Genomic DNA, 23432 nt, shown 5'->3' on the forward strand with positions numbered 1-23432 from the left:
AGGATTGGTCCAAGATAGAAAAGACCACACAGATACCCAGATAATCATCTCTTACACAGTTTGTTTTTTGTTGCTGCCTGAAGGTTTACACAATTAGATCAGTTACCCAGTGGATAAAACCCTTTCATATACCCAATTAAACCTATAGTTGCTGCTGTTTGCGCCAACCTGGAACCATTGCACACATATATTGATGTTCAAAAATATTTTCATTTCTGTCATTCCAGCTGTCACATGTGGCCATCCTGGCAGCCCCATATATGGACGCACTACTGGTGATGGCTTCAACTACAACGACGTGGTGCGTTTCTCCTGTAACAAAGGCTACACCCTGGAAGGCCCCTCCACTGCCCAATGCCAGGCTAACCGCCAATGGAGCCACCAACCCCCAACATGCAGAGGTAAAACATGTCCATATTAGGATAAAAGACTGGTGTAGCTGTCTACCCATTATAGCTGACATTCGTTAATGATCTGAGAATCAGCGACTGTAATTAGCTGCTAGTAAATCCTTTATAATCATCCAATGGACAACATATGTATCATGATCAATGATTTCCCTGACAATTTATTTTCATGAACAACTAGCAACATCAACTTTGCATTGATCTGATGGCAAGTAGTCAATGTGGCAGTGTTTCTGGACAGAGGAAATGATAAACATATGGAGTCTTTGTCTGAGCATAAAAGACATTGATTAGCTTGTGATAAAACACATGGGGAAATACATGAAGCTTGTGAGAGATATTTACATAGCTTCATATTGAAAAATTAAGGTGATTCACATTCTGTACTGGATCTTTAAGCCTCAAGGTTGACAAACGTTTATGCTTTTAAAATCATTTTACTATTACGGGAAATTTGCATACAACTATGATATGCATGTATGGAAACTGGAATACCTGGTTTATAAGGATCTCACACAAGATCTTGTGAGATGGGGTCATTTCTGTGTAGTGTCTGCACAGACTCTTGGAGAAGAGGCACTTGGCTGAAAACGTTTTTAAGAAGAAAGTGAGCCAAGTGTGAGACAGTCTGGGAATCTTCTTAAAAATGTCCTGTGAGATGGGAATTTTTTTTTCAGCAATCCATCAAAATCTTGCCTTGTCTTGTTCTTGTGGACCAAGTCTCTTTTCATCTTGTGGGAATTGTCTCTCACCCCATCCCTACTGGTTAAATCCTGATCCTCTTGCGTGGAGACATGACTGCTAACAATGTTATCTCTTTGCACTTAGGAATAACAACATAATATAATAATTATATTATATGTAGTAACATATAATAGAAACAAAATGACATCATTTACTTTACGATATTCATCAGTGTATGTGTATAATTAGGGTGAAGTGGTCAGTTCTGCTATTGAAGCAGACAGTTTAATTTGGCCTTGAACATTATGATGTTATTTCTCATGGGCATAACTCCATTGGCAGTCAGTTGTGAAGAGACAGATTTTTAGCTGCTGTGAAGAGCACTATAGAGACAAACAGCAAGGAGATCAAAAGCACCAAATCTTATTAAACTGTCATGACTGCCTTTGTCAAAATGTGTTGTCACAATCATTTTTCATAATAAGCCAGGTTCCCTCACATTTGCATTGTTGATTTCATTTGATGTGAGTCTAAATGTAATTTCACTATCATCTTTATTAATCATTTGAAAACTACTTTTGTCAGCAGCAGGCTTTGGTGGCTTCAGAAGCTTTGTTAGTGACTGTGGTCGTGACAATAAGTTTCCTTTGTATTTTTGTTTTTGAAAGTGGCAATGGGGGCTACTTTTTTGAGTGAACTTAATATATCCTGAACTTATTCTCTTCAATTTTTGTTGCAATAAAACAAAAGGTTGAGGTCATATCAGCACTTCTATTATTAACTCTCAAGTAAACACGTCAACCGCTGCAACTCAGGTGGAATAACAATGTGGATTTGGGGCACTGAAAATCATGTTTATCACCTTTCAGTGCAGCCCTTGCGTATATGCACTTGAGGGCAGAAGCCACTGAGCTGTGAGTGTGACCACAAAAAGCCCAAAGTCATCAGTCTTTTATATGATAGAACAATTGCTATTTTCCACAATGTGCTTCCTGTGCTTTATCACATATATGCATTAGTTCTTCCAAGCTTAAGGCTCACTTATAGAATTTATGCAAATAGGCACATAATCAAAGTAGGAGGAACATAGCTTACAGACATAAAATGGCAGATTACTTGTGGATGTTTGTTTAGTTAATAAAATAGTCCAATTCCAACGTTGATGTTTTTCTTTTAAATCACATTGAGAGTAATTAATTTTTAGATCCAAGCTGTGGATGCTTACATAGTTATAACAGATAAAAACAGTGCTGTCTTTTACATTAAGCCAGCAAATTAATGTTATCTATTGATATAAAAAGTCATGGTGACAAATCTTGTTGGAGAAAGCTGTATTTGTGGTTATACAAGTTATATTTATATTTAGATTAGCAGACAGCAAGAGTTTACTGTATCTTAATGTAGACACAAAGTAAACGCAATAAAGTAAGACCTCTAGACTAATATATTCAGACTATTTTTCCATTATAATACAGTTAACATGTCATTTAACAAAAACTGCAAAGTCCTGACTATTGTGTATGACAAATAGAGCAATAGTGAAGAACATGCATGAACGACATTTGTTTTATCCATAAAACATGAGTCTGACCAGTTCTGTTAGCAATAATACAACATGTTAATGGCACTTTTCCCCACATTTAGTTGAACAATCATTTGACTATGCAAATTTAGAGGTAATAGTTTGATATTACAGGGAGAAAGTCTTGTCTAAAACACCCCTGCTGAAAAAACAATAATTGGACTGCGGACTGTGTTTTATATTATAATTTGATAATTGAATAATTCATGATATTCAAATAACTAATTTTTGTCTCTTTGTCCCGCAGTGGTGAACTGCACAGACCCTGGGATCCCGGCCAACTCGATCAGAGAGAGTAAGATTGAACATGGCAACTTCACTTTTGGCAGTGTGGTCTTCTACGACTGTAACCCCGGATATTACCTGTTTGGCTCGTCAGTGCTGACCTGCCAACCAGTGGGGCTGTGGGACAAGCCTCTGCCAGAGTGCTTTGGTAGGGGGCCAACTTCTCACTTTTTAAGTGTTTGCATGGGAAGTTCCAACGCACCACATTGCAACAACTGCAAGAACACTTGTATATTTGAATCCTAAGTAGTTGGAGAGTTTAATATAATTGTGAATGGTCTTTGGTGTATGGTTGTGTTTGTGTCAAATTGAGAAAGTGAATGCCTGTCAAGGACCAGCTGTAGAGGCAGTTGTAAATGTGCCCTCAGAGGATTACTGAAAGTATCGAGGTTAAGTATAAAGTGCTGCTGTTGTTATCAAGGTTCTGTAAAGATCTATTTACTGTCACTGCAAAGTGTATTATTTATAATAATTGATGTCTTATATTAAAATTGTATAAATTGTTTTATTTCTATAAATGTGTATAGAAGTGCCTGTGCTGAAAATTTAATTTTCATACTTTACATTGTATGCACCCTTATTGGAAAAAGTTGGTTTAGCCGTAGGATCTGACAACCCAATGCTAGGAGGTAATTCATTTTTCTGACTGGATATTTGACTTTAGAATCAAAACAAATGTAAATCCAACCAACTTATATTAGTCTATAGTATTGTGAATAAACCAACACAACGTGGATCTTTAAAATTAAAGTATGATTTAAACACTTCATATCTAGGGACAGAGATGGATCTATGAGAGACCAACTTTACACAATCAATTTCTCTTATCTGAATCTGACCATCTACACACTAATTCAGTCAGCAACAACAGGCATCTCTTGATATTTTGTCATCACATTTAAAAATATTTGTTCTGTCCAAACCATGCAGAGGTGGACTGTGGGCACCCTGGCAGCCCTCCCATTGCAGTGATGACTGGGGAGAAGTTCACCTTTGGCTCCACAGTGAGATACTCGTGCTCTGGAGACCGTCAGCTCATTGGAGACACATCACTCACCTGTCAGCTCAACGGACACTGGAGCGGGCCCCTGCCTCACTGCTCAGGTACTCACATTGCCATTTTCATTCACCCTGGCTTGGATTACTGAATAATTAATACATCATACATCAAAAAGACATTTTTTTCTTTTCTAACATGTCAAGGACTACTAACTATTAACACAAACCATCTTTAAAATAAAAAAAGATGTTGTATAACTTCAAATGGTAAAAGTAGTGTAATATTAGTAGTCACTTACACATTGTGTTTTATATGAATGTCCGGCACGATACTGCCAATATTCAATACCCAAATAGTCCCAATAATTGTATTACAATATATTTTGAACTTCTCTCTAAAGTTTACTTTTTTTTTCAATTTCATTTAATACATCTTGTTTGTGTAACAACATAGGGAAAAACTTCATGTTGTAGTCTTTCTTTGTGCACAGTATATTTTGCCAGAGACAAGAAAATAATGGCCTATAAATTCCATGCATTTTAGCCTAGCATCAGCACAGCTCTCCATTCATGCATCAATCCCTATTCTCATCTCTGCCTCCCTTGTTAATTAGTAAGCTCGGACTTGGAACTGCTTGCCAAGCCATTCCCCTTTTGTCCTCGTCAGTTGAACGGCTAAGTTGAAGGCCTTATTATTTTCATACAAAGAGAGCCTGGTGAACGGACATTAAGTCTAATTCACACCAAAACCACCACCATCCCAATTAGTGAGATTATAGCTGTCAGTGCATGCCGAGCCACGCTGCTTCAATTACCAAATAAGACTAATGAAGTACCAACAGCACTCAAACACACGTACACTTACGCACACCTAGGCAACAACAAAGTATGAGCTGTGGTAGAATCTTTCTTGGTTCTGGCAATGAAGATATTTGTAACCAATTTCAGAAATTTCTAAAAAGGTGCAATGTCAAACTTTTCTTGTAGAGGTCTGCCTGCTTGTTTTCATTAAGATGTTATGCCAGTAATGTTCCACCATATAACATTAAACCTATTCTTCAGCATTTGTTTAATTAACTTTAATAATTAGGTGTTTTTATTGCTCAAAAATCTCTTGAATTCTTACCGTATTCTTACTGTGAGCAGTAGTTAAAATCCATACTGTGGAGCATTCGAAGCAAAGCAATAGTATCTCCATGGAGACAAGCAACCTTCACCAAAAAAATTACATTATGCACTTTTAAGAAATGCCAGTCTTTTTCATCTATATCTAGCATATATAAAATCTTAAACCCATAGGTTGAGATAGGTAGACTTTGTCATGTGGAGAGACAAGCAAAGCAACAGTTTCTCCCTACAGCAGTGAATATATTTATCTGATAAGCCTTCACATGTTTCTTCTTTGATTTCCTGAGCACTGCATGAAGCATGCACATTGGAACATTCTCTTTTTCCTTTTTCCATTTTTGGATGTCCCATGTGAATACACAGCAAGCCCTTTACACTCACTCCGCTCAGGTTGGAGGGCTTTTTATCACTACATAAATTGCGTAGCAGTACAGCACTGGCTCTATTCTTGTCATTACTCACATTTCTTACACGCTCCACTCAAAGTAAATATTTCTTAAAACATGGGACAAAATTATTTGCTCATATAAAAGGTTGCACAGGGCAGTCCAGGGTTGTACCTTCGAAGAACAAAAAAAAAATGTTGTTAAACAGAAATGCATTTAAGTCCAGAGGTCAAACTATATTCATCGTTTGTCAGACCCACAGCTGGTTGCCTTTTAATGCTAGTCTTAGTGTTTTATGGACACAAAGCTCCTGGTGTCAACCTTATGAAAAATGGTGCTCCTGCTTGTTGGCTGGGTGACAACTGCTCATTGGTGCATTGTGTATTTTATAGCTTTGTGCAGGTCTCTGGAGCTGTGCACTTTCAGCCTCCCTGTATTGTCCCTTAGCTTTACAGACAGGAGCACCGTGCTGTAATTCACTGACATTACCATCCGACACACACATAGTTCAGAGGGATCACATTCGTGCTCTCTTGTGTTCAGTGGCTTCACCACAGTTATCTCCTGTTGCAGGTGACACAGCGGGCACCTGTGGAGACCCAGGGACACCTGCCCATGCCAGCAGGGAGGCAGGCAACTTTAAAGTGCGCAGCAAGGTCCGCTTCACCTGCTCAGTGGGACACACTCTGTACGGCTCTGCAGAGAGGATCTGCTTCCCCAACGGCACCTGGTCTGGGAGACAGCCCTTCTGCAAGCGTAAGTTTGTCCTGCTGTGTCTCAATGTAGAGAATGCAATGAATGAGAATGTATATAGTTCACAAACATGTATATACAATGATGTATGCAGAACAAATAGTACTCCAAAAGTGCATTAGAGTCTATTCCTTAAAGAAACATTTGAAAACTCAACCAATGGAATATTTATGTATTTAACTAAATATAGAGCATGAAGACCCGCTTACAAACTAGTCTAACTCAAAGTAGGTGCATTTTCTCCTTTTACAGTTTCTGCCGTAAACAGTGCTGGGTTTCTTTAGAAGCTTATAAAAAGCTACAGCTCACTGCTCTTGGACGCGATTTTCTCTGCTATAGTCTATAGCTTTACTGTGTTCCCTGTTGAAAAGAAACAGACTGGCTGCAGCTCAGATGCAGTCAGAATTGCAGTCGGATCAGTATGGCACACTGTCCACAAACACAGAATAGCAGCAGATGGATAAGTGTCTGTCTGCCTTTTCCTGCTCTCTGTGACTGCCTGTGGTGTGGTAACTCACTCCCAGATTGCACCCAAAAATTCATTATTCTCAGCACCTAAAGCCAAGTCATCTTTGGGTTGTAATGAATGAATCATTGTGGATTTTGCAGATATTAGTTCAGAGAATGGCTGTGCTATATCCTGCATAAATTACCTCCAGGGGTCAACCGGATATTGAGGCCAATGTTTCACTGCTCGGCGCTCGTACTTACTGTCTGCCCACTTGGCACAAAGCCAGTGCCATTTTTAATAAGCTGGACCAGATCCACTGAACTGTTCTTTGTGCGCCTGCCTTTACTATGTCTGTCTTGTTTTCCTTGATGTGTCTCTCTTCTCTTTCATTTCCCTCCTGTTGCTCCTCTGCTGATTTCTTCATCATAATCTTGTTCTGGCTCTATCTCCCAGGGCCTGTCCACTCCTCCATCTGTTCCTCCTATTCACTTTATTCTCTCTTTTACCTAAAACTTTGCCTTTCGTCTTATCTTTCACCCTGACTTCAGAGGTTTGGTATTATACAGTAGTCTTCTCCTCACACCAAGAAGTGAAAGACCAAACTGAAAACCTAAGTAGTTTCAATTATGCTGTCTTCTAATTCACAGCACATCCTTATTCATTTTTGGAAATAACGTAACATTAAAGAACAAAAATGTTATCCCGGTGGGCAAATAGATTTGAACTGCGTCGTGCACCTGGTTTATTATGGATGCCTCCGAGTTACAGGTTTGCACCTCTATTAGCTTTTGGTAATTGAGAAATCACCAGTGCCCCTAAAACGTCTGTTGCAAACTAGAGCCACATTCAGATTTTCCAGCCAATTAGCTGATTGAGTGAGCATTGTTTTGACAATTAGAAGTGATTTGTTACAGAAGTCTCTTAGTTCACAGAATACAGGATGCAGCTGTTTTGGAGCTTTTGTGTCATGTTGTATTTTAGAAATGGCTTTGACTGCAACTGATATAAGACTGATAGAAAATGTTACTTAAAAGCATTTCTGATCTGTGTGTTGTAGCGGTGCAGTGTGGAAACCCTGGTACTCCGGCTCATGGACGCATTTCTCGCGTGGACGGCACCACTTTCTCCCACTCCATCGTGTACTCCTGTATGGAAGGCTATTTCCTCAGTGGCTCACCCACACGCCAGTGCCTGGCCAACGGCACTTGGTCTGGCACAGCTCCAAACTGCACTTGTAAGTGTTCAGGACCAATTCTAGAGTTACATATTCAAATCTGTCATGAAACCAATCAAATGTTTTCAGCTTGTGTTTTGATTCCAAAAGCATATTTTTGTCTTGAGCACTGGCAGTGTTATTGTTGTAAATCTTGGGTCATACTTGGGAACATATGCTGGAATGACTAACAAGATTACCTGCACATGCAATGACTCAAGCAAAATTACATTAATCAGTCCCCCTTGTGAGGCGCTTCATGAGCAATGTGGCCTCACAAAGTGAATTTCTTTGAAAAATCTATATCTATATTTCGCTCCCACTATGAAGGAAAATAGCATTATACAGTTTATTAAATACCACATAAATCTGGTCTCTCATTCCAAGGCATTCAAAGTGTCAGCCATCTTTTTATATTGCCTGGATCGCTCAGTAAATGAGCCTGGGAGTAATTAAGACGTATGACAGTCTAAATTCAATTTGCAGACGGATGGCTATCAAACAAAATTACATCACACTCCTTTCTCAAAAAATACCAATATTCTTCCTTTGTTATCCCTTTTACTTGTTATTGAATCTAGAGAAAAGATAAATGGTATGGGAATAATTTTCAATTTTCACATGAAATGAGTCTCTGGGGATTTACCGGAAGACGGAGAGAGAACAGGAGAGAGGACAGAATTCAAAGATCAAAAATGAAATATTAATGGTCTATTGTCCCTATGGGGTTACTCTAACCTGCCCAATGGCTCATCATCACATTAACCTCACGCCCACTTCTCTGATTTTATATTGTGTTTCTGTGGTGAGTTCAGGGACATTAGCACCTTTGATGATTGTCTTCATTAAAAGGGAAATGTTTGTCACAGTCCACAGATAATCAATCCTGTAGGTCACCAGCCCAAAGTCATCACAAGCTTCTCAAGAGGCTACGCAGACATTTTGAGTTGTTTTTCTTGACTTGCTTAGTGGCTGAAGAAAAGGGTTTTGTAGAACATAAGAGGAATTAACAAATTAACTGAAGTACACCAGAGAGATTTGCTCAGTGAACTGTGGCATGAAGTTACAAAATATACAGTTAGTCAGCACAGCTTTTTCCCTAGTACTTGCCATCATACTGCTGATTTATTTTGAAGCTTTAATTGCATTTTTCCTTATAATTTTGAACTGGTATTCTTAGCTCTTCCCTTATGTTTTTTTTTTTTTTTTCTGTAATTGAAGGCCAATGTTTTCAAGTTTCACTAAACATTATTTCACGTTGTCTACTATTTTCAAGCATGGCTACATTGGACATTGATGGGTGGTCCCACCAACACATATCTTTTGAACATAAAAAGGCTGCATAATTACTTTTACTTTTTGCTCTAATAAAAAAGGAAATCATTATTAATGATTAGGTTTTACTCTAATGTCATTATTTTCATTTCACTTTTTTTGTGTGATTCAGCCTTTTCCTCTTTAATGATTTATTATAATTATATGAAAGAGGTTTCAGATAAGGAATAATTATGAAAATCTATAATTTAAAAACCACATTTTACATGGGCCAAAATAAACAATAATTCTCTTTGTTACTATTAAACCTATCATTGGTTTGTTTACATTGTATTTGTATCTTTTAACAATACTCACTTGTTCATTCTGTCTCCTGACAGTAATTACTTGTGGAGACCCTGGAATACCTGCCAATGGACTTCATTTTGGGGATGACTTCACTGTGGGTCAGAATGTGACGTTCATGTGCCAGCCTGGGTTTGTCATGGTCACTGTGGACACCGGTCTCACAAGAACCTGCACTAACAATGGCACCTGGAGTGGAACAATACCAGTATGCCAAGGTAAAGCAATGTAAATAAACACATACAGCATTGTTTGCATGTTATAAAGGACCTTGATAACTATCAGACCGAGTTGTTCCAACCTTGGTAGAAGCTCACATTCTCATTCTATATACAAAGAACATGCTTACCCTGCAGATCTAATGAGATTAGCAAGCAAGGTGGCATACAACTTCCTCTGTGGTCACTAAAGGTATGTTGTTTACTTAAATGTACTTATAAGACAAATCATCCGCAGCTCCCTGTGCGATCAGGTGGCACAAAAGAGGAAAGTATCCTTTTGCACTAGTTCTTGTCCTTGGCACTAATCTCTTCTTCCTCTAATAACATGTTTTTATCTTTGAGTGTTGTTTTCTAAAGTTGGTTGTCTGTTTGTGACCTTTTCAGAGATGGTGAATATCTTACCACCTTATTAGATATCCCCATATGTTTATTTTTTCTTACTTGCATTGTGTATAAATGTACCTTTCCCTCTTGTACATTTTTGTCCTTATACTTATACATATGCCCTCATCATCATGCTGTTGCTTTGGCTACACCGCTGTTGACACTGTCTTTGCATGTATGTCAGAGTTTATTCTTATTAGATTTTTTTTTGTATCATTTTCAATGCAGCAGTCTATAATGGTAAGATTCTATTAAGTTAGATGTGTTAATGTTCTGTAAGTGCATAGTTATTTCTAATATGTGTAGCCTGCCATATGTCCCTTTATTGTGAATGTGTTCTCCAGAGAGATTTCTGTGAAAACTAGGACATTTCTAAAAGACAAACTAAAGACCATGTCGTAACATTGGTGGTTGCCCATTATCAGTACATCCCTCTATGATTCATGATGCTTGAATGGAGGTAGAGATTAGCACGATGTGTTCATATCCCAAAAGTGAGTATTGTGGGGCAGATTAAGTGGTGCAGGCGACAGTTCAAAAGTACTTGGGGAAAAGGAGCAGCCCATGAGGCAAATGATGGTTCATTGTTGCTAAGGAACCACTTCGCTCCTCATTCAGTGAGAGAGAGATAGAAAGAGAGAGGGAGAGAGAAAGAGAGAGCATGTGACAGAAGCAGCTTCACTAGGATGTGTATGTGGATTGTCTAAGAATCTATGGAAATGGTCTCTTAAAGCAACATTATGCATCTTCTGATGTATACCCTCTGTGGATGATCACACTAGAGGCCTATTATGACAGTGCTTTTGTGTACTGGTTCACAGACTGTGGCCTGAGTACAATTGGCGGATCTGGAGTTGTATTCAATTCTACTTTTAGTCCTGATTTAGACCTGCATTAAGACTTTCAATGCATGTATATGTGCACCATGTTACATACTGAATTAGTGCTTAATAAATCGGCAGCAAGGTGGCTGAGTGGCTAACACTTCCTTCGCAGCTAAGACTCCCAGGCCAGCAGGTGCAGACCTTTGCATGTCATCCCCATGTCTGGGTCAGTTTCCTCCAGGAAATGTATTTTTTTTTCCCCCATCAACTCAAAACATGCACAATCCTCCAGTATGGTGGGTTTGGTCAAACCAAGCTCAAGATTAGGAGATGGGTCATAATTTTATTATGCAACTAACCAACCAATTCAATGTTAGTAGCTATTGCTTTTATCTTAGTTTTGCACTGACTCATTCCTCATTGCCCCAGCAGATGGAATCTTTGCACCCTGTGCTTGTATGCAAAGATTAAATCACCGTGGCCTTTAGTTTTCAATACACACATTTTAAGGTACCAAGGCTAAGGTGTCTAAAATAGTTTTAAAAACCTGAATAATACATAATGTAATGTTTTTAATCATTAGATTTAATCATTCTCTGTGTAGATTACCAGTTTAACCTTGGCAGAAAGTTCAAATCCTTGACACACATTCGTAATATTTCACGTGTGTGCTTTATTATTGATGGATCCTGTTCCTTGACATGTTGAAACTGCCGAGAAAATCAATGGACACGCCATTTCACTCAAGGCAGTTTAAAATGTGGAGCATAAGCCAGAGCCTGCGAGTGCTCTTTGGAGTGTGCATGTACGTGTGTTACTATCTAACCTCTTAGCTTTAAGCCTTGACAGCTACCGACTCCTGGACCCCAGTGTGGTTATGGTTTGATGAAGGCGGTGAGCAGGAAGCAACGAAACTTGGGATCGTGGTCTCGTGCCACTAACACTCACCCGGCAAAGTGCTCTTAAAAATCAAGTGAGGACATTCAATTAGACCCTTACGTCACTCATGCATATAAAGATGCTCACACACCTCCAATCTGGCTCCCTTGGCTGGAGCTGTCACTGCCTAAATGCTGTCAGCCCACTTTGACCTGTGCATTAGTCAAGGAGCCCGAGGGTGGGGGCTCAATTTCAGTGCACCTCTGCTCCCTTATTGCAACATGGCGGTTTTCTTGTGTGAGGTAATTGGATAACACTACATTGGGTTGAGAAGTTGTTTTATAATAAGATTCTGTTGTAATAGCCATATATCACTGTGTACATGCCATTATTTTCTTCTTTAGTTATACATTTTTTTGTTCTTTTTGGGTGATTGACACTTTTTTGAGGACTTTCAAAGAAGGGTGAAACTGATATTTCTGCACTCCTTTGGGGGAATTTTGAAGTCCATTTACATTTTGTGATATTGAATCTTATCTATGGAAAGGCAGGTTTATTTGTATAGCAGATTTCATACACAAAATCATTCAAAGTGCTTTACAGAATAAGAAAGACATTAAAATCACAATACAAGCACATCAGAACATAAATAATTATCATAAAATTACAATGAACCTGCATTTAAACATTGTCAAAGTAGAGGCCTGTGTCACATCTTCAGGAAGACTGTTCCAGGTTTTAGTTGCATAAAACTGAAATGCTGATTCCCCATATTTCATTCTGACTCTGGGCATCAGCAGGAGGCTGGTCCCTGAGGTCCAAAGTGTGAGATGGTTCATATGGCACTAACAAGTCAGAGATGTACTTTGGTGCTAGGTCACGGAGAGACTTGTTCACAAGCAGAGCTGCTTTAAAGTCTATTCTTTGAGCCACAGGAAGCCAGTACAGAGAACCGAGCACAGGACTTATGTGCTCATACTTCCTGGTTCTAGTCAGGGCCCAGGCAGCAGTGTTTTGGATGTACTGCAGCTGTTTTACCGCTTGTTTGGAGAGGGCAGTGAGGAGGCCTTCTGGAGACTAATGCAGTTCCTTCTATGTATCTATTTTTTCTATGTATCTATTTTTTCTGCATCTATATCTTTGTTTTCAGAAAATAAGTCAAAATTTTGAGATATTGAGTCGATATTGGTCATGCCTATTTCTGTCTTAATTCTACATCACTTGAATTTTGAACCATATGACCTGCACCAAATGTATCATTATGGTTAGGCAATGTAATCCCTCTTTTGAGTGTTTCATAGTAGAAAGAAAGGGTTTCAAAGATATTCACCTGGACTAAATATATTTTGGCTATCATCCAAAAGTCATTATAAACCTAACTTGATTAGACCAGTGTTTTCAGATTGATAATGGCTTTCAGATCGCAGCTGAAATAGCACTATTTCCAAAAACATTGTCCTGATACCATTGAAATCTTTTTCTACTATTATCATTGCAAACCAGTAACTGCCATTAACATGCAGTGATTTGCAAAAAGGTTTAAACTAACTGAATTCCTGATGCAGTCCTTTTCATTTACACAAGCTTGGGTTTGGAACAACAAATAAAAACAGGATTAGTCTATTTTTGCACTGTAAAACTGTCAAAAAATATATCATATACAATCACATTTTTATTTACTGCGTTAAACCAGTGGAGCAATATGCCTGCCTTCGCTTTAGGGAATATATAGTGGCAATAAAATGACTTGACTTGTCTTTTGCATGATTGGGTTTATGTTGAAGGTCGAGTGGTGCGGACAGGGTGAGCAGCAGGTGTCATTCTGTCAGAGATTTGTGTGATATGAGCCATTTCAGAGAAGTGACATTGCACCAGTGGGCTACAGGGCGAGCGATCCTAAAGTGCTGTATATGGGTACATTTGCTTCTAATGCATCGGTGCGTGTGTGTGCAGTGCGTAGACACTGATGACACAGCCTAAGCCTCACACAGCACAGATTCAGAAAGACTCCAGGTTTGGCGTGTTCAGCTGAGAGGCACTAATGCTGCTTAGAAGTACTTATGAAAATGGGGCACTCACTGCTTTCCATTCAGCTCTCTCTTGCCACCCAGGCCTTCATTTAGTTTATACAGTATTTTGCATTTTTTAAGAATTTTCTGTTGCCGTGGTGCTTGGAGATTAGTGGGCATAAGACACTAATAGTCATTTTGTCATGAAATGTGCCTTAACATAGAGATTTTATACTATGTACTTTTCTCCCTGTCTATATGGGAGTCTTGTAGATTCACTTCCAAGAACAAAAGATCTGTTTCACCTTTGAGAAAAAATGTGAATATTCCACTGTGGCATGCTCCAGATTTATTGAAATCAAAGAAATAGGATACATACACAAATGAAATCATATTCATTATATTATGCACCCATCTTTACAGTATTACATTCCAGTAGTCACTAATCAGTACCTGGATTATGCAGGATTGACTTTCATTTGACATTTCCATTTTCCTCTCTATGATTTAGTTTCTACTTCTTAGTAAAGTGCACCTTGGACAATATTGTTTTTTAATAACTGCTCAAAGATCAGAACTGATGTGAGGCATGATTTCTTTTCTATGCATTTACCTACAGTTCTTTACATGCAAAACTGACCACACTGATGTAATACAAGTAGAGCAATGATATTAGCACATTTAAAACAATTCAGTTTGTACATTAAAGAGTCTTACATAAAACACTGGACTGTATTCAATATATCTTTGTGTGTTCGGTGTTGCATCATGAAAGTGAATATGTGTAAAGACTTGAGACAGACTTCAGGATGAGGTGAGAAAGAAGAGTAATGGTATAAAGCTACTGTTCTAATTTAGCCATGTCCCTAAAACCCATATCCCATCTGTATCCCCACAGGTTCATTTCAAAGTATGTCAGAACTCTACTCTTTATTTATACACATATACACACCACCTTTTATGGCTTACATACACATAATGATGTTTTTTCAGTTCTTGCACAAATTCTATTCAAGTGAGTGTTCTGCAAAATCCCTCTGCTTTCCCTTTAACCATCTCTCAGGGCTACAAACACGGATTTCATGTAGAATGGTGCATTTGGTCCTTTGTTACCTCTTGATAAGAATAAAAGAACATCATCTGAAGCATTCTCTACTGCTGTGGCTTAATCTGCATCTAATGTTCGGTCTGATTGCAATTTGGTGGATAACTATAATTTAAAGGTCAATTAAAATTAAACCTTGCTTTATTATTAAGGCCACAATTATAACCACAATTATAATAATAATCCACCGCTCTAACCCTCTGCGAATGCTTTGTTCACAGTGGTGATGTGTCCCACACCTCCACCCATTCCAAACGGGCTCCTGGAGGGGACTGTCCTGGAGTGGGGCAGCAGTGTGAGCTACAGCTGTCTGTCTGGATATGAGCTCTCATTCCCTGCTATCCTCACATGCACCGGCAATGGGACATGGACCGGAGAACTACCTCAGTGCCTGCGTAAGTTGCATTTTAAATCATTTAGATGTAGAAATGAATTTATATAGGCCCTTTTATGTATTTCTGTGAAGAGTCATGGTTTCTATTTATGACTATATATTTCAAAAAAAGTCAAAAGTGATGTGTATTTACCATCAAATGTTCAAGTATGGCAAAGTTAAAATTGTATAAGTGATTTTTACTCAATGTAAAACCATAGTACAAAATGTATTTATTAACACTAGGTAAGAAATAGGAAGGCTGAAATACCCTTAGTCCATCCTGCCTCCAATGCACCTTAGTAATTTTTTTTTTTTTTTTGTAATACTACTCAAACAGATGACAGTGGAGAAACTTGACAATTCATTTTAGCAAATCTTACTTAATAAAAATATTGCAGTCAGGATTATGAAATGAATAGATTAAAGATTATTCAACAGACAGTGGGTGGGGTAGTTACATGAAATTAGACTCTGCAGTGGAACAAAAGAAGATGATTGGTGTAGCATATTAGCATATTATCCAGATTTGTCTGAAAACCTAAAGGTTATATGAGGATATGTTGAGGTGATGTGGAGGTATATCACTTCACTCTGACAGAATAAAGCTGTAATCTTTGATCTATTGCTTTGACCTCTAGTTCGTAAGGCAACAATACAATAGAGATGATGAACATTAGGTTGTAAGTGGCATTTCAAGTGGCTTGCCAGATAGGCCATGCCATCTTAAGACAAGTCTGAAATGCTCATGGCAAGCATAATGAAAACTCAAAGGCCGTGGGGCTGTTGGAGTATGTGCTACTGTGATGCGAGTCAACATTCAGTACATCAGTCAGAAAAAGGGGGAAATGAGGACATGCTATTTTCAATATCAGTTGTGCTCAAAACATGAATGCATTGATTGATACAAAAGTGAAAGTCTGTGGTTCTCTGATCTTATACAAGAGCAGTTTATTTAGCTTGATCTGTTTTTGGCCCTAAGTAAAATGGAGCAGAATATTTACCTGGGACCCATGGGAGGGAAAGTTGGAGTGGCCCTTCTTCTCCCACCAAGGAAGTTTTTAGTTTACACCTTGTGTTAAAATTATAGACATGTATTGTCAGTGACATGGGAGGGTGAGTGTTCATCCCGTCCTTGAATACTGTCCTTGGGCAAGACACTTAACCCGCCGTGTGTATGAGTGTGTCTGAATGTGTGAGTGGTTCCTTGATGTAAAGCGCTTTGAGTGTCTTGCAGGTGTAAAAGTACTGTATACAACTATATAAAACCATTTACCATGGTTAATATTCGCTGTAGTGAATGACTATCAGCTATGCTAATAACTTGATTGGGTTTACGCAGCCCATTGTACTATAGATTGTTAACTGAATGGTATTAGGTGATAGTATAATTTGTGTTCCATATGCACTGTAATAAATGAAATACATTTTAATGTACTAGTAACTGTTTACAAATTGAAATCTGAAGCTGGTAAATGTAGCGTGTCTATGTTCAGTCGACTGTCATTATGACAGGGAGTGTCATCTCATGCAAAGCAATCATTTCCACATGGCCACCCCCAAAACAACCTGGTGCCATGTAACCTTTATGTTCACCCATGTGACATCCATGTTTAATGTGTCTGAGCCACAAGTGCCTCTGATGTTGTAATTACATTTTATATGTCACATCCACCTAACAGCACATACAAATGTCAATAGAGCAGATCAAACACAAATGAATGCTGTGTTCTGTAATTATCTTCAGTTCTAATCAATAAGAAACACAGGCAACATTTTCTAATGGCAGTGGCATATTTTACCTTCCTGATCCAAAGGGAGACAAATGGGCCAGAAAATAAGAAAGGAGTGCTGAGCATATTTTGGGAAGATGAGCTATTACACATGCATTAAAAACTCAGCAACCAAATATCTTGGTTGTAAACCAATTACAAATACCAAAGTGCTGTCAGTGCAGTCCAAGGCCTATACGGTCCTGCCAAAGGAAGACTTTTCAAAGAAGCTTGTACCACTTTTATTTATAAATATCTTGAAGCAAAATGTGTACCAAATACATTTAGTACATAGCAAGTACACACGGTTAACTGATGTGTTAACAATAATTAGCTCTGATTCAATATTTCAAGTATAAAAATTGTGACAAAAGAAAACTGCAGCATTAGACAGTGGACACCAATGCAGCAAACTCAGCACTTCTACTTAGCCAACCCCACATTATTTTAAATGCAAAAAGGATTCTCATTTCCTATGTGTAACCAACAAAATTAAAATCCATATTCAATTTTGTTGTGCTAGACATGAGGGAAAACAGTGCAGGCTCCAGAAATAAGAGTGAGAATGCCCGTCCATGTGTCTGTGGGGGTGAGCCGTGATCTCACTCTGGATCAGGCCTGTGCATACTGATGACTTCAAAGCATTGATAATTCATCAAGAGAAGAGTCAGGGCTTTAAGACAGAGTGGGAAAACTTTGGCTGTCTGTGATCCTCTAGTCTCTGGGCTGCCACTGCACACTCACACACTCACACTCACATGCTCACCCACTCACACACTCACACTCACACACTCACCCCCACATGCTCACACACACCCACACGCTCACACACTCACACACTCACACACTCACACACTCCTGCACTCAGACACTCCCACACTCCCACACTCCCACACTCCCACACTCACAAACTCCCACTCACACACTACCACACTTACACACTCCCACCCTCACACATTCCCGCACTCTCACACTCACACACACACACACACACCCACACCCACACTCCCACACAGATACTCATACATTCAGGCACTCACACACTCAGAGCCGTAAACCCACCCTCACACACTCCCACACACACATGCACGGGGCACATTGAATATGCTGAGCTTGGTTTGGCCGTGGGCATTTCTCTTACATATCCATAAAACACTACATTATTTCCCTCAGGCCCCAAGCGTATGATTGATGTGCGTGTCACCTATTTGGCCTGTATTGTCAGCACTCTAAACAAACGCTTTCAGAATATCAACTTAGAGTAGTTCTAATACCAACTAAAGTATACACAGGATTAGTTTTTAAGTTTTGGTAAATATTTGCTTGTCACGTCTATTGCTCTTTTAGGGCCTCATTTATCAAGCATTTGCTCATGCGCTAAACAAATAAACATGCTAAAAGTGGAGCAGAAAATGACGCAAGTTCTCACAGAGACGCTAAAAAAAAATGCAGCACAGTTTTGCTCCTATGAGTGAATGACCATGAAAAACGGGGAGTTTTTTGTCAACATGCGCAAAACATGAGGCAGAGGAAATGCAAATGAAGTTGTTTAGCGGGTGCTGCCAGATTTATTACAACTAAGAGGGCAAAAACTATGTGATAATATAGTATGTTGGAGAGACAGGTGTAAACCTTTTGCACAGGACAGTGGCTTTAAAATGACCCACAAGCCTTCCACATCAGCTGTCTATCAAGCTGGGCTTTCACTCATCTGTCCCACGTTCTAAAGTGGAGACAGCAGGGTCCAGTCAGTCATGCTGGATGAGGCATGATGTGCGTCCCTGTCCCAGCACCGCTCAGATGCCACAGGCGCGCATGCTTCCGTGAACATATTTCCACGATCCGTCATCCCACATTTAAGTCCAAAGTGAAAAGGATAACGCTGGTTAACTTGCTGTTCAAAGTTGTCATGACTTCCTATCACACTTCAAAAACCTAAAAATGCTCCAAAGTAAGAGCAAGCATGAATTTGCAACAACACTTGAACAATTCAGCTTTGTACTCAGTGAATGCTCTCATTTACATCAGACATAATACTTCCCAGTGGTAAAGCACACGCAAAAGGCCCACAAATTGCAGAAGCTATTTTTCTGTTTATACTCACAGTTTCAAGCATGGATGGATAACTGAGGCCTTTAGATTACATGTGCAGAGGATAGTGAATACAGTGTCAAAGCAGAAACACAGATATATATATTTCATTTATACAAGACTGGGTGAGAGTCAAAACGTCTTGATCCTAAAATTTATAGTCCAGATTGATGCCTCCGAAATGTCTACGTTAGGCTACTCCTGGATGAACGAGGGATTATATTGATAAACATTTCATTTCCACGTATTCATAACTTTAAAAAAAAAGCCTAAATGGTAGCACAATCGCCTCCAAACCCGTAGTAGCTTAACACCACTGAGTGTGACGAGTAAATGAATTATGCATGAAAGCATTAAGCGATTTTGAGACTGATGCATCATAAATGTTCTTATGCCATTATATTTTTGTTAATTTTGCACAACATTTCACAACTATCTGCTGTAATGGGAATATCTTCTTTTTACTGATATGACTGAAAGTATTAGTATTGGGGATTACATGTCTTCTCTGGGCTGTCAGTCATGTTCGGGGTCAGCTGTAGGAGTGCGAGGGTGTGATTTCTGACATGGAGGAAAGAGCAGAACTTATCAGTGCTTTTGCTGTAACATATGTCAGGTCTGAGTGTTATTAGCCTCATCCTGTGGAGCTCAGGCTGCGTGACTGAAGCAGCACTCTCATCTATAGCACTGCTCTAGGTCTGCCTCCCTCTGCAAACAAGACTTCACACCAGAGAGTTCAGACATGCACAGGCCTATGGTTATGTTCAGCTGATTAAATACACCATTTTATGTGTGTTGTAGTATGTTCAAGTGTCTTGAGGGTTGTTTTTAATCAGTTGCCCTCTTTTGTTAACCATTATTGTTACAGAAAAGTCTTGAGATTGACAAATAGGGCTGGGCAGTATGGCAATATAAATACAATCGTAATCTGATCCAAGTGACAATCTGCTATTTTATTGTCATACTGTTAGTTTCTGTTTATGTTCTGTGGTCAAGAATAGACATTTTTTCCCACCCATACTTTTGGTCAGCCTCTGCCACTTCACAATGAAGTACAAACTCTCAAAGTTGTAAAAGGTTGTAGAGGGCTTTATTTATTTATTTATTAATTTTTAATGTATATAAATCTTAAATTATGATAAAATCTAAAAATCTCTAGAAGGTGGTTGTACAATTTTGCATATTAGCCACCACTAAATACAAATATCTATGGAGTTCTCGCCAAGGACCAGCATAGCCTTCAAATAAAGAAGGGTTACAATCAACATTTACAATCATTATCATACTGCTAGAGCAATAATTTTTAAAATGAAGCAGAGCAAAATTTTTTTTTTTTTTTTTTTCTTTTACTCTTACTGTTAGAATGTTTGTTGACTTCTAGCCCTCTAGAGAAGGGAAAAACTTATTATAGCCAGTTCACTCGAGTAACCAAGAGGCTCTAGTTGGAAAAAAGTGATATACTCTTGCTAATTATTTATCTATTAATTTAAAAGTGCATTGACCTCCTTCTTTTCCCTTTTTCTGCCTGCAGTCATAAAAAACTACTATACTGCTCCCACTCACACACAGGGTTAATTGTAAAAAATAATGTATTATTGTATGTACCGGTAGATGCCAATTCTTCACACATTCAATAAAATGTAGATTTCTTTCATGAGAACTAATTGCAAGTGTTTAATAATTTAGCCTCACATACACTTCACTGAAATGCTGGAGAGAACTCAGTGGCATAATAAAAATAATGAAGAGGAGAGAGGCGCGGTGTTATAGCAGTATAGAGACACTTCTTTCAATGGTATGATCCTGTATGGGTGAAGCTGCAGCCCACACAGCTTATTATTTCTGAACTGAATGTCAACTCAATCTGACACTCACATGCCTGCTTTCTACTGGTTTCAAGTGTTGCAGTATGCATACCAACATACCACTCAGACAATACCAAAGCAGCTACTCTAATTACATTTTCAAATTTCATATTGACTTTTTTGTTCCTCCTCTGTAGCAAAATTCTGTGGGGACCCGGGAGTGCCTGCCAAAGGACGGAGAGAGGGGCAAAGTTTCATCTTCAAATCCGAAGTGACGTTCAGCTGCGGCGCCCCCTATGTGCTGGTGGGGTCCTCAACAAGAATGTGCCAGGATGATGGAACATGGAGTGGATCTCAACCCCGCTGTATAGGTTAATATTTGATTAATTATTCAAAAACTGAGACCTCGTCATAACCCCAGTATAAGTGTGTATATCAGTGGTGCGTGGTGCATTCACCTTGTTTCTACTGGTGCAACAACAGTTAGCTTTGCACATAGTATGCAGGGGTTTTCCTGGCACAAAATCATTGAAAAATAGTTTTATTGTTTACCAAGGTAGGAATTCATCTTTGGCTCGCCTCCACATAAAAACAAGGACAACGTAAATATCACAGAAGCAGTTGTAGCTCTGATAAAATTTAGCAAGTACATTATAAAACATCAGTTAATTTCTGTAGCTCACACATTTCAACTCCTGCAGTTTTCACGATGTTCACAGCACAAGGGACAAAATATTTGTTGCAAGTGGGATGCTACAGCATGCTAATATGTCTTTTGTCAAGAAAAAAGTCATTACTTATTCCTTAATATTACCCTTATATAAAGAAACAAAAAGCGGACTCACATGGCTGCTTGAATATGAAAATAAAAAAACATCTTGATTTGATTAGATGAAAGATGATTCCAGTGTCTACATAAGAGGAACATCACTGATTGTATACCAAAAGAACAAATAAACAAATAGGAACACTGAAGTGGATCATTGTAAGTGATGGTTCTATTGGCTCCTTCCTGTTTCGTGACGAGTCCTGTGTGTCCTAACCTGCTCCATCTGTGGAGACATGTGCACATGTGTGATTTATGTTTCTTCATAAGTGCCTCGGTCCTCAGAAGCACTCAAACACTCTAATAACCAGAGCAATATATATTGGCTCAGCACCTTCAATTTCCACTCTTCCTGCCATTCATAATTTCTGCTTTATTTGAGTCTATTTCCGCTGTGTCCAGTCTCTTTATACTGTGTGCCAGCTTTTGGACACACCCTCAATGAAACAGTACTTTACACCATTTGCATAGCACTTTAGATGGTTAAAAACGTGGGCCGAGAACTCATCAGTTTGATTGTGCTGTTGTCCAGCCTCTCTAGTAATGGTTCATCTGTACGTGTTACACCAGTAGAAAATTGCAATGTCATTACCAATGATTGCCTCTGTGTGCTGGTCTCATTTTTATTCTCCGGGTGTCGAGCTCCTCATCATGACAGTGATTTCTTGTTCCAGAGCCCACTAGAAGCACCTGTGAAAACCCGGGGACACCTGAGCATGGCTTCATGAATTACACAACAGGCTTTAAGGTAACATAGAGCAACATTTGAAAGAGGCTTTTTAAAATGCAATATGCAAGCCACATTAATTCTTAGTACCATAATCAGAGCAGTTTAATGTTTAAATGAGACATTGACTCAATATAAATGTGATTGTATTGGTGAATCTTGGACATTTTATAAAGGTATGCTATACAACTTTTGACCACTGAACCGAGATTTATCATTTACATGAAATGTTCCACCGTAAAGTATAAAACATAAATGTATCTACATGGAGACTGATAATGTTACAGATCAGATCTGTGGAGAGGTGACCTCGTTCAGTGTATGAATCCATGTTTTTCAAGTTATTAAAGTAATGAATCAATGCAAGATAGACGTGTAATTCAGTATTGTGGAACATTCGGTGGCAGAAAAGTTACTAATTCACCTTTAAAAAGTCTAAGAACAATAAGCATAGCATTCCAACATGGATCTATACTTACTCTTACAATGGTGAAAATAATAGTGCAAGAATCAATTGTCTGGTGTCACACAATCTGTCTATCTTGCATTGTTAAAGGATCTGGTAAAACATGTTGTTATGAGTGGAGTGGGTGTATCTCAAAAGGCTACAAAACCCTTTGCTAAAACGTTCTTTCCACAGTGACACGCTATCATCATCAGCCTCAGTATGACAACTTTTAGCTCTACTAGAAATTATTCTTTTTTTCTGAACCATGAGCCAGTGCAAGGTGTGAGAGGGTAGAACTTTCCCAGGTGGCCACAATAAAAAGAGAGTTATGAGGATATATCCCTAAAGTAAGAGATGTATGCTCTTTGTATGTGCACTGCAGCCATGCTACTATGTGCTCCAGTCAATGAAATGGATAAGGCCAGTCCTGTGCAGGTCCCTAGAGGAGGTGGTTTTATTT

At 38.8% G+C, this 23432-nt stretch overlaps 1 protein-coding gene across 1 annotated transcript in view; it reads left to right on the forward strand.

The window, feature by feature from the left end:
• LOC117383696 (CUB and sushi domain-containing protein 3-like) overlaps window positions 1-23432 on the forward strand; it is a 185091-nt gene that overhangs the window by 145933 nt on the left and 15726 nt on the right. The window contains 9 exon segments of the mRNA XM_055228152.1: window positions 228-401; window positions 2921-3106; window positions 3889-4062; window positions 6045-6227; window positions 7733-7909; window positions 9544-9726; window positions 15152-15325; window positions 21169-21342; window positions 22472-22545. Coding sequence (XP_055084127.1) covers window positions 228-401; window positions 2921-3106; window positions 3889-4062; window positions 6045-6227; window positions 7733-7909; window positions 9544-9726; window positions 15152-15325; window positions 21169-21342; window positions 22472-22545 — 1499 coding nt within the window.

The sequence above is a fragment of the Periophthalmus magnuspinnatus genome, chromosome 16 (assembly GCF_009829125.3).
Source record: "Periophthalmus magnuspinnatus isolate fPerMag1 chromosome 16, fPerMag1.2.pri, whole genome shotgun sequence".
Classification (NCBI taxonomy): domain Eukaryota; kingdom Metazoa; phylum Chordata; class Actinopteri; order Gobiiformes; family Gobiidae; genus Periophthalmus; species Periophthalmus magnuspinnatus.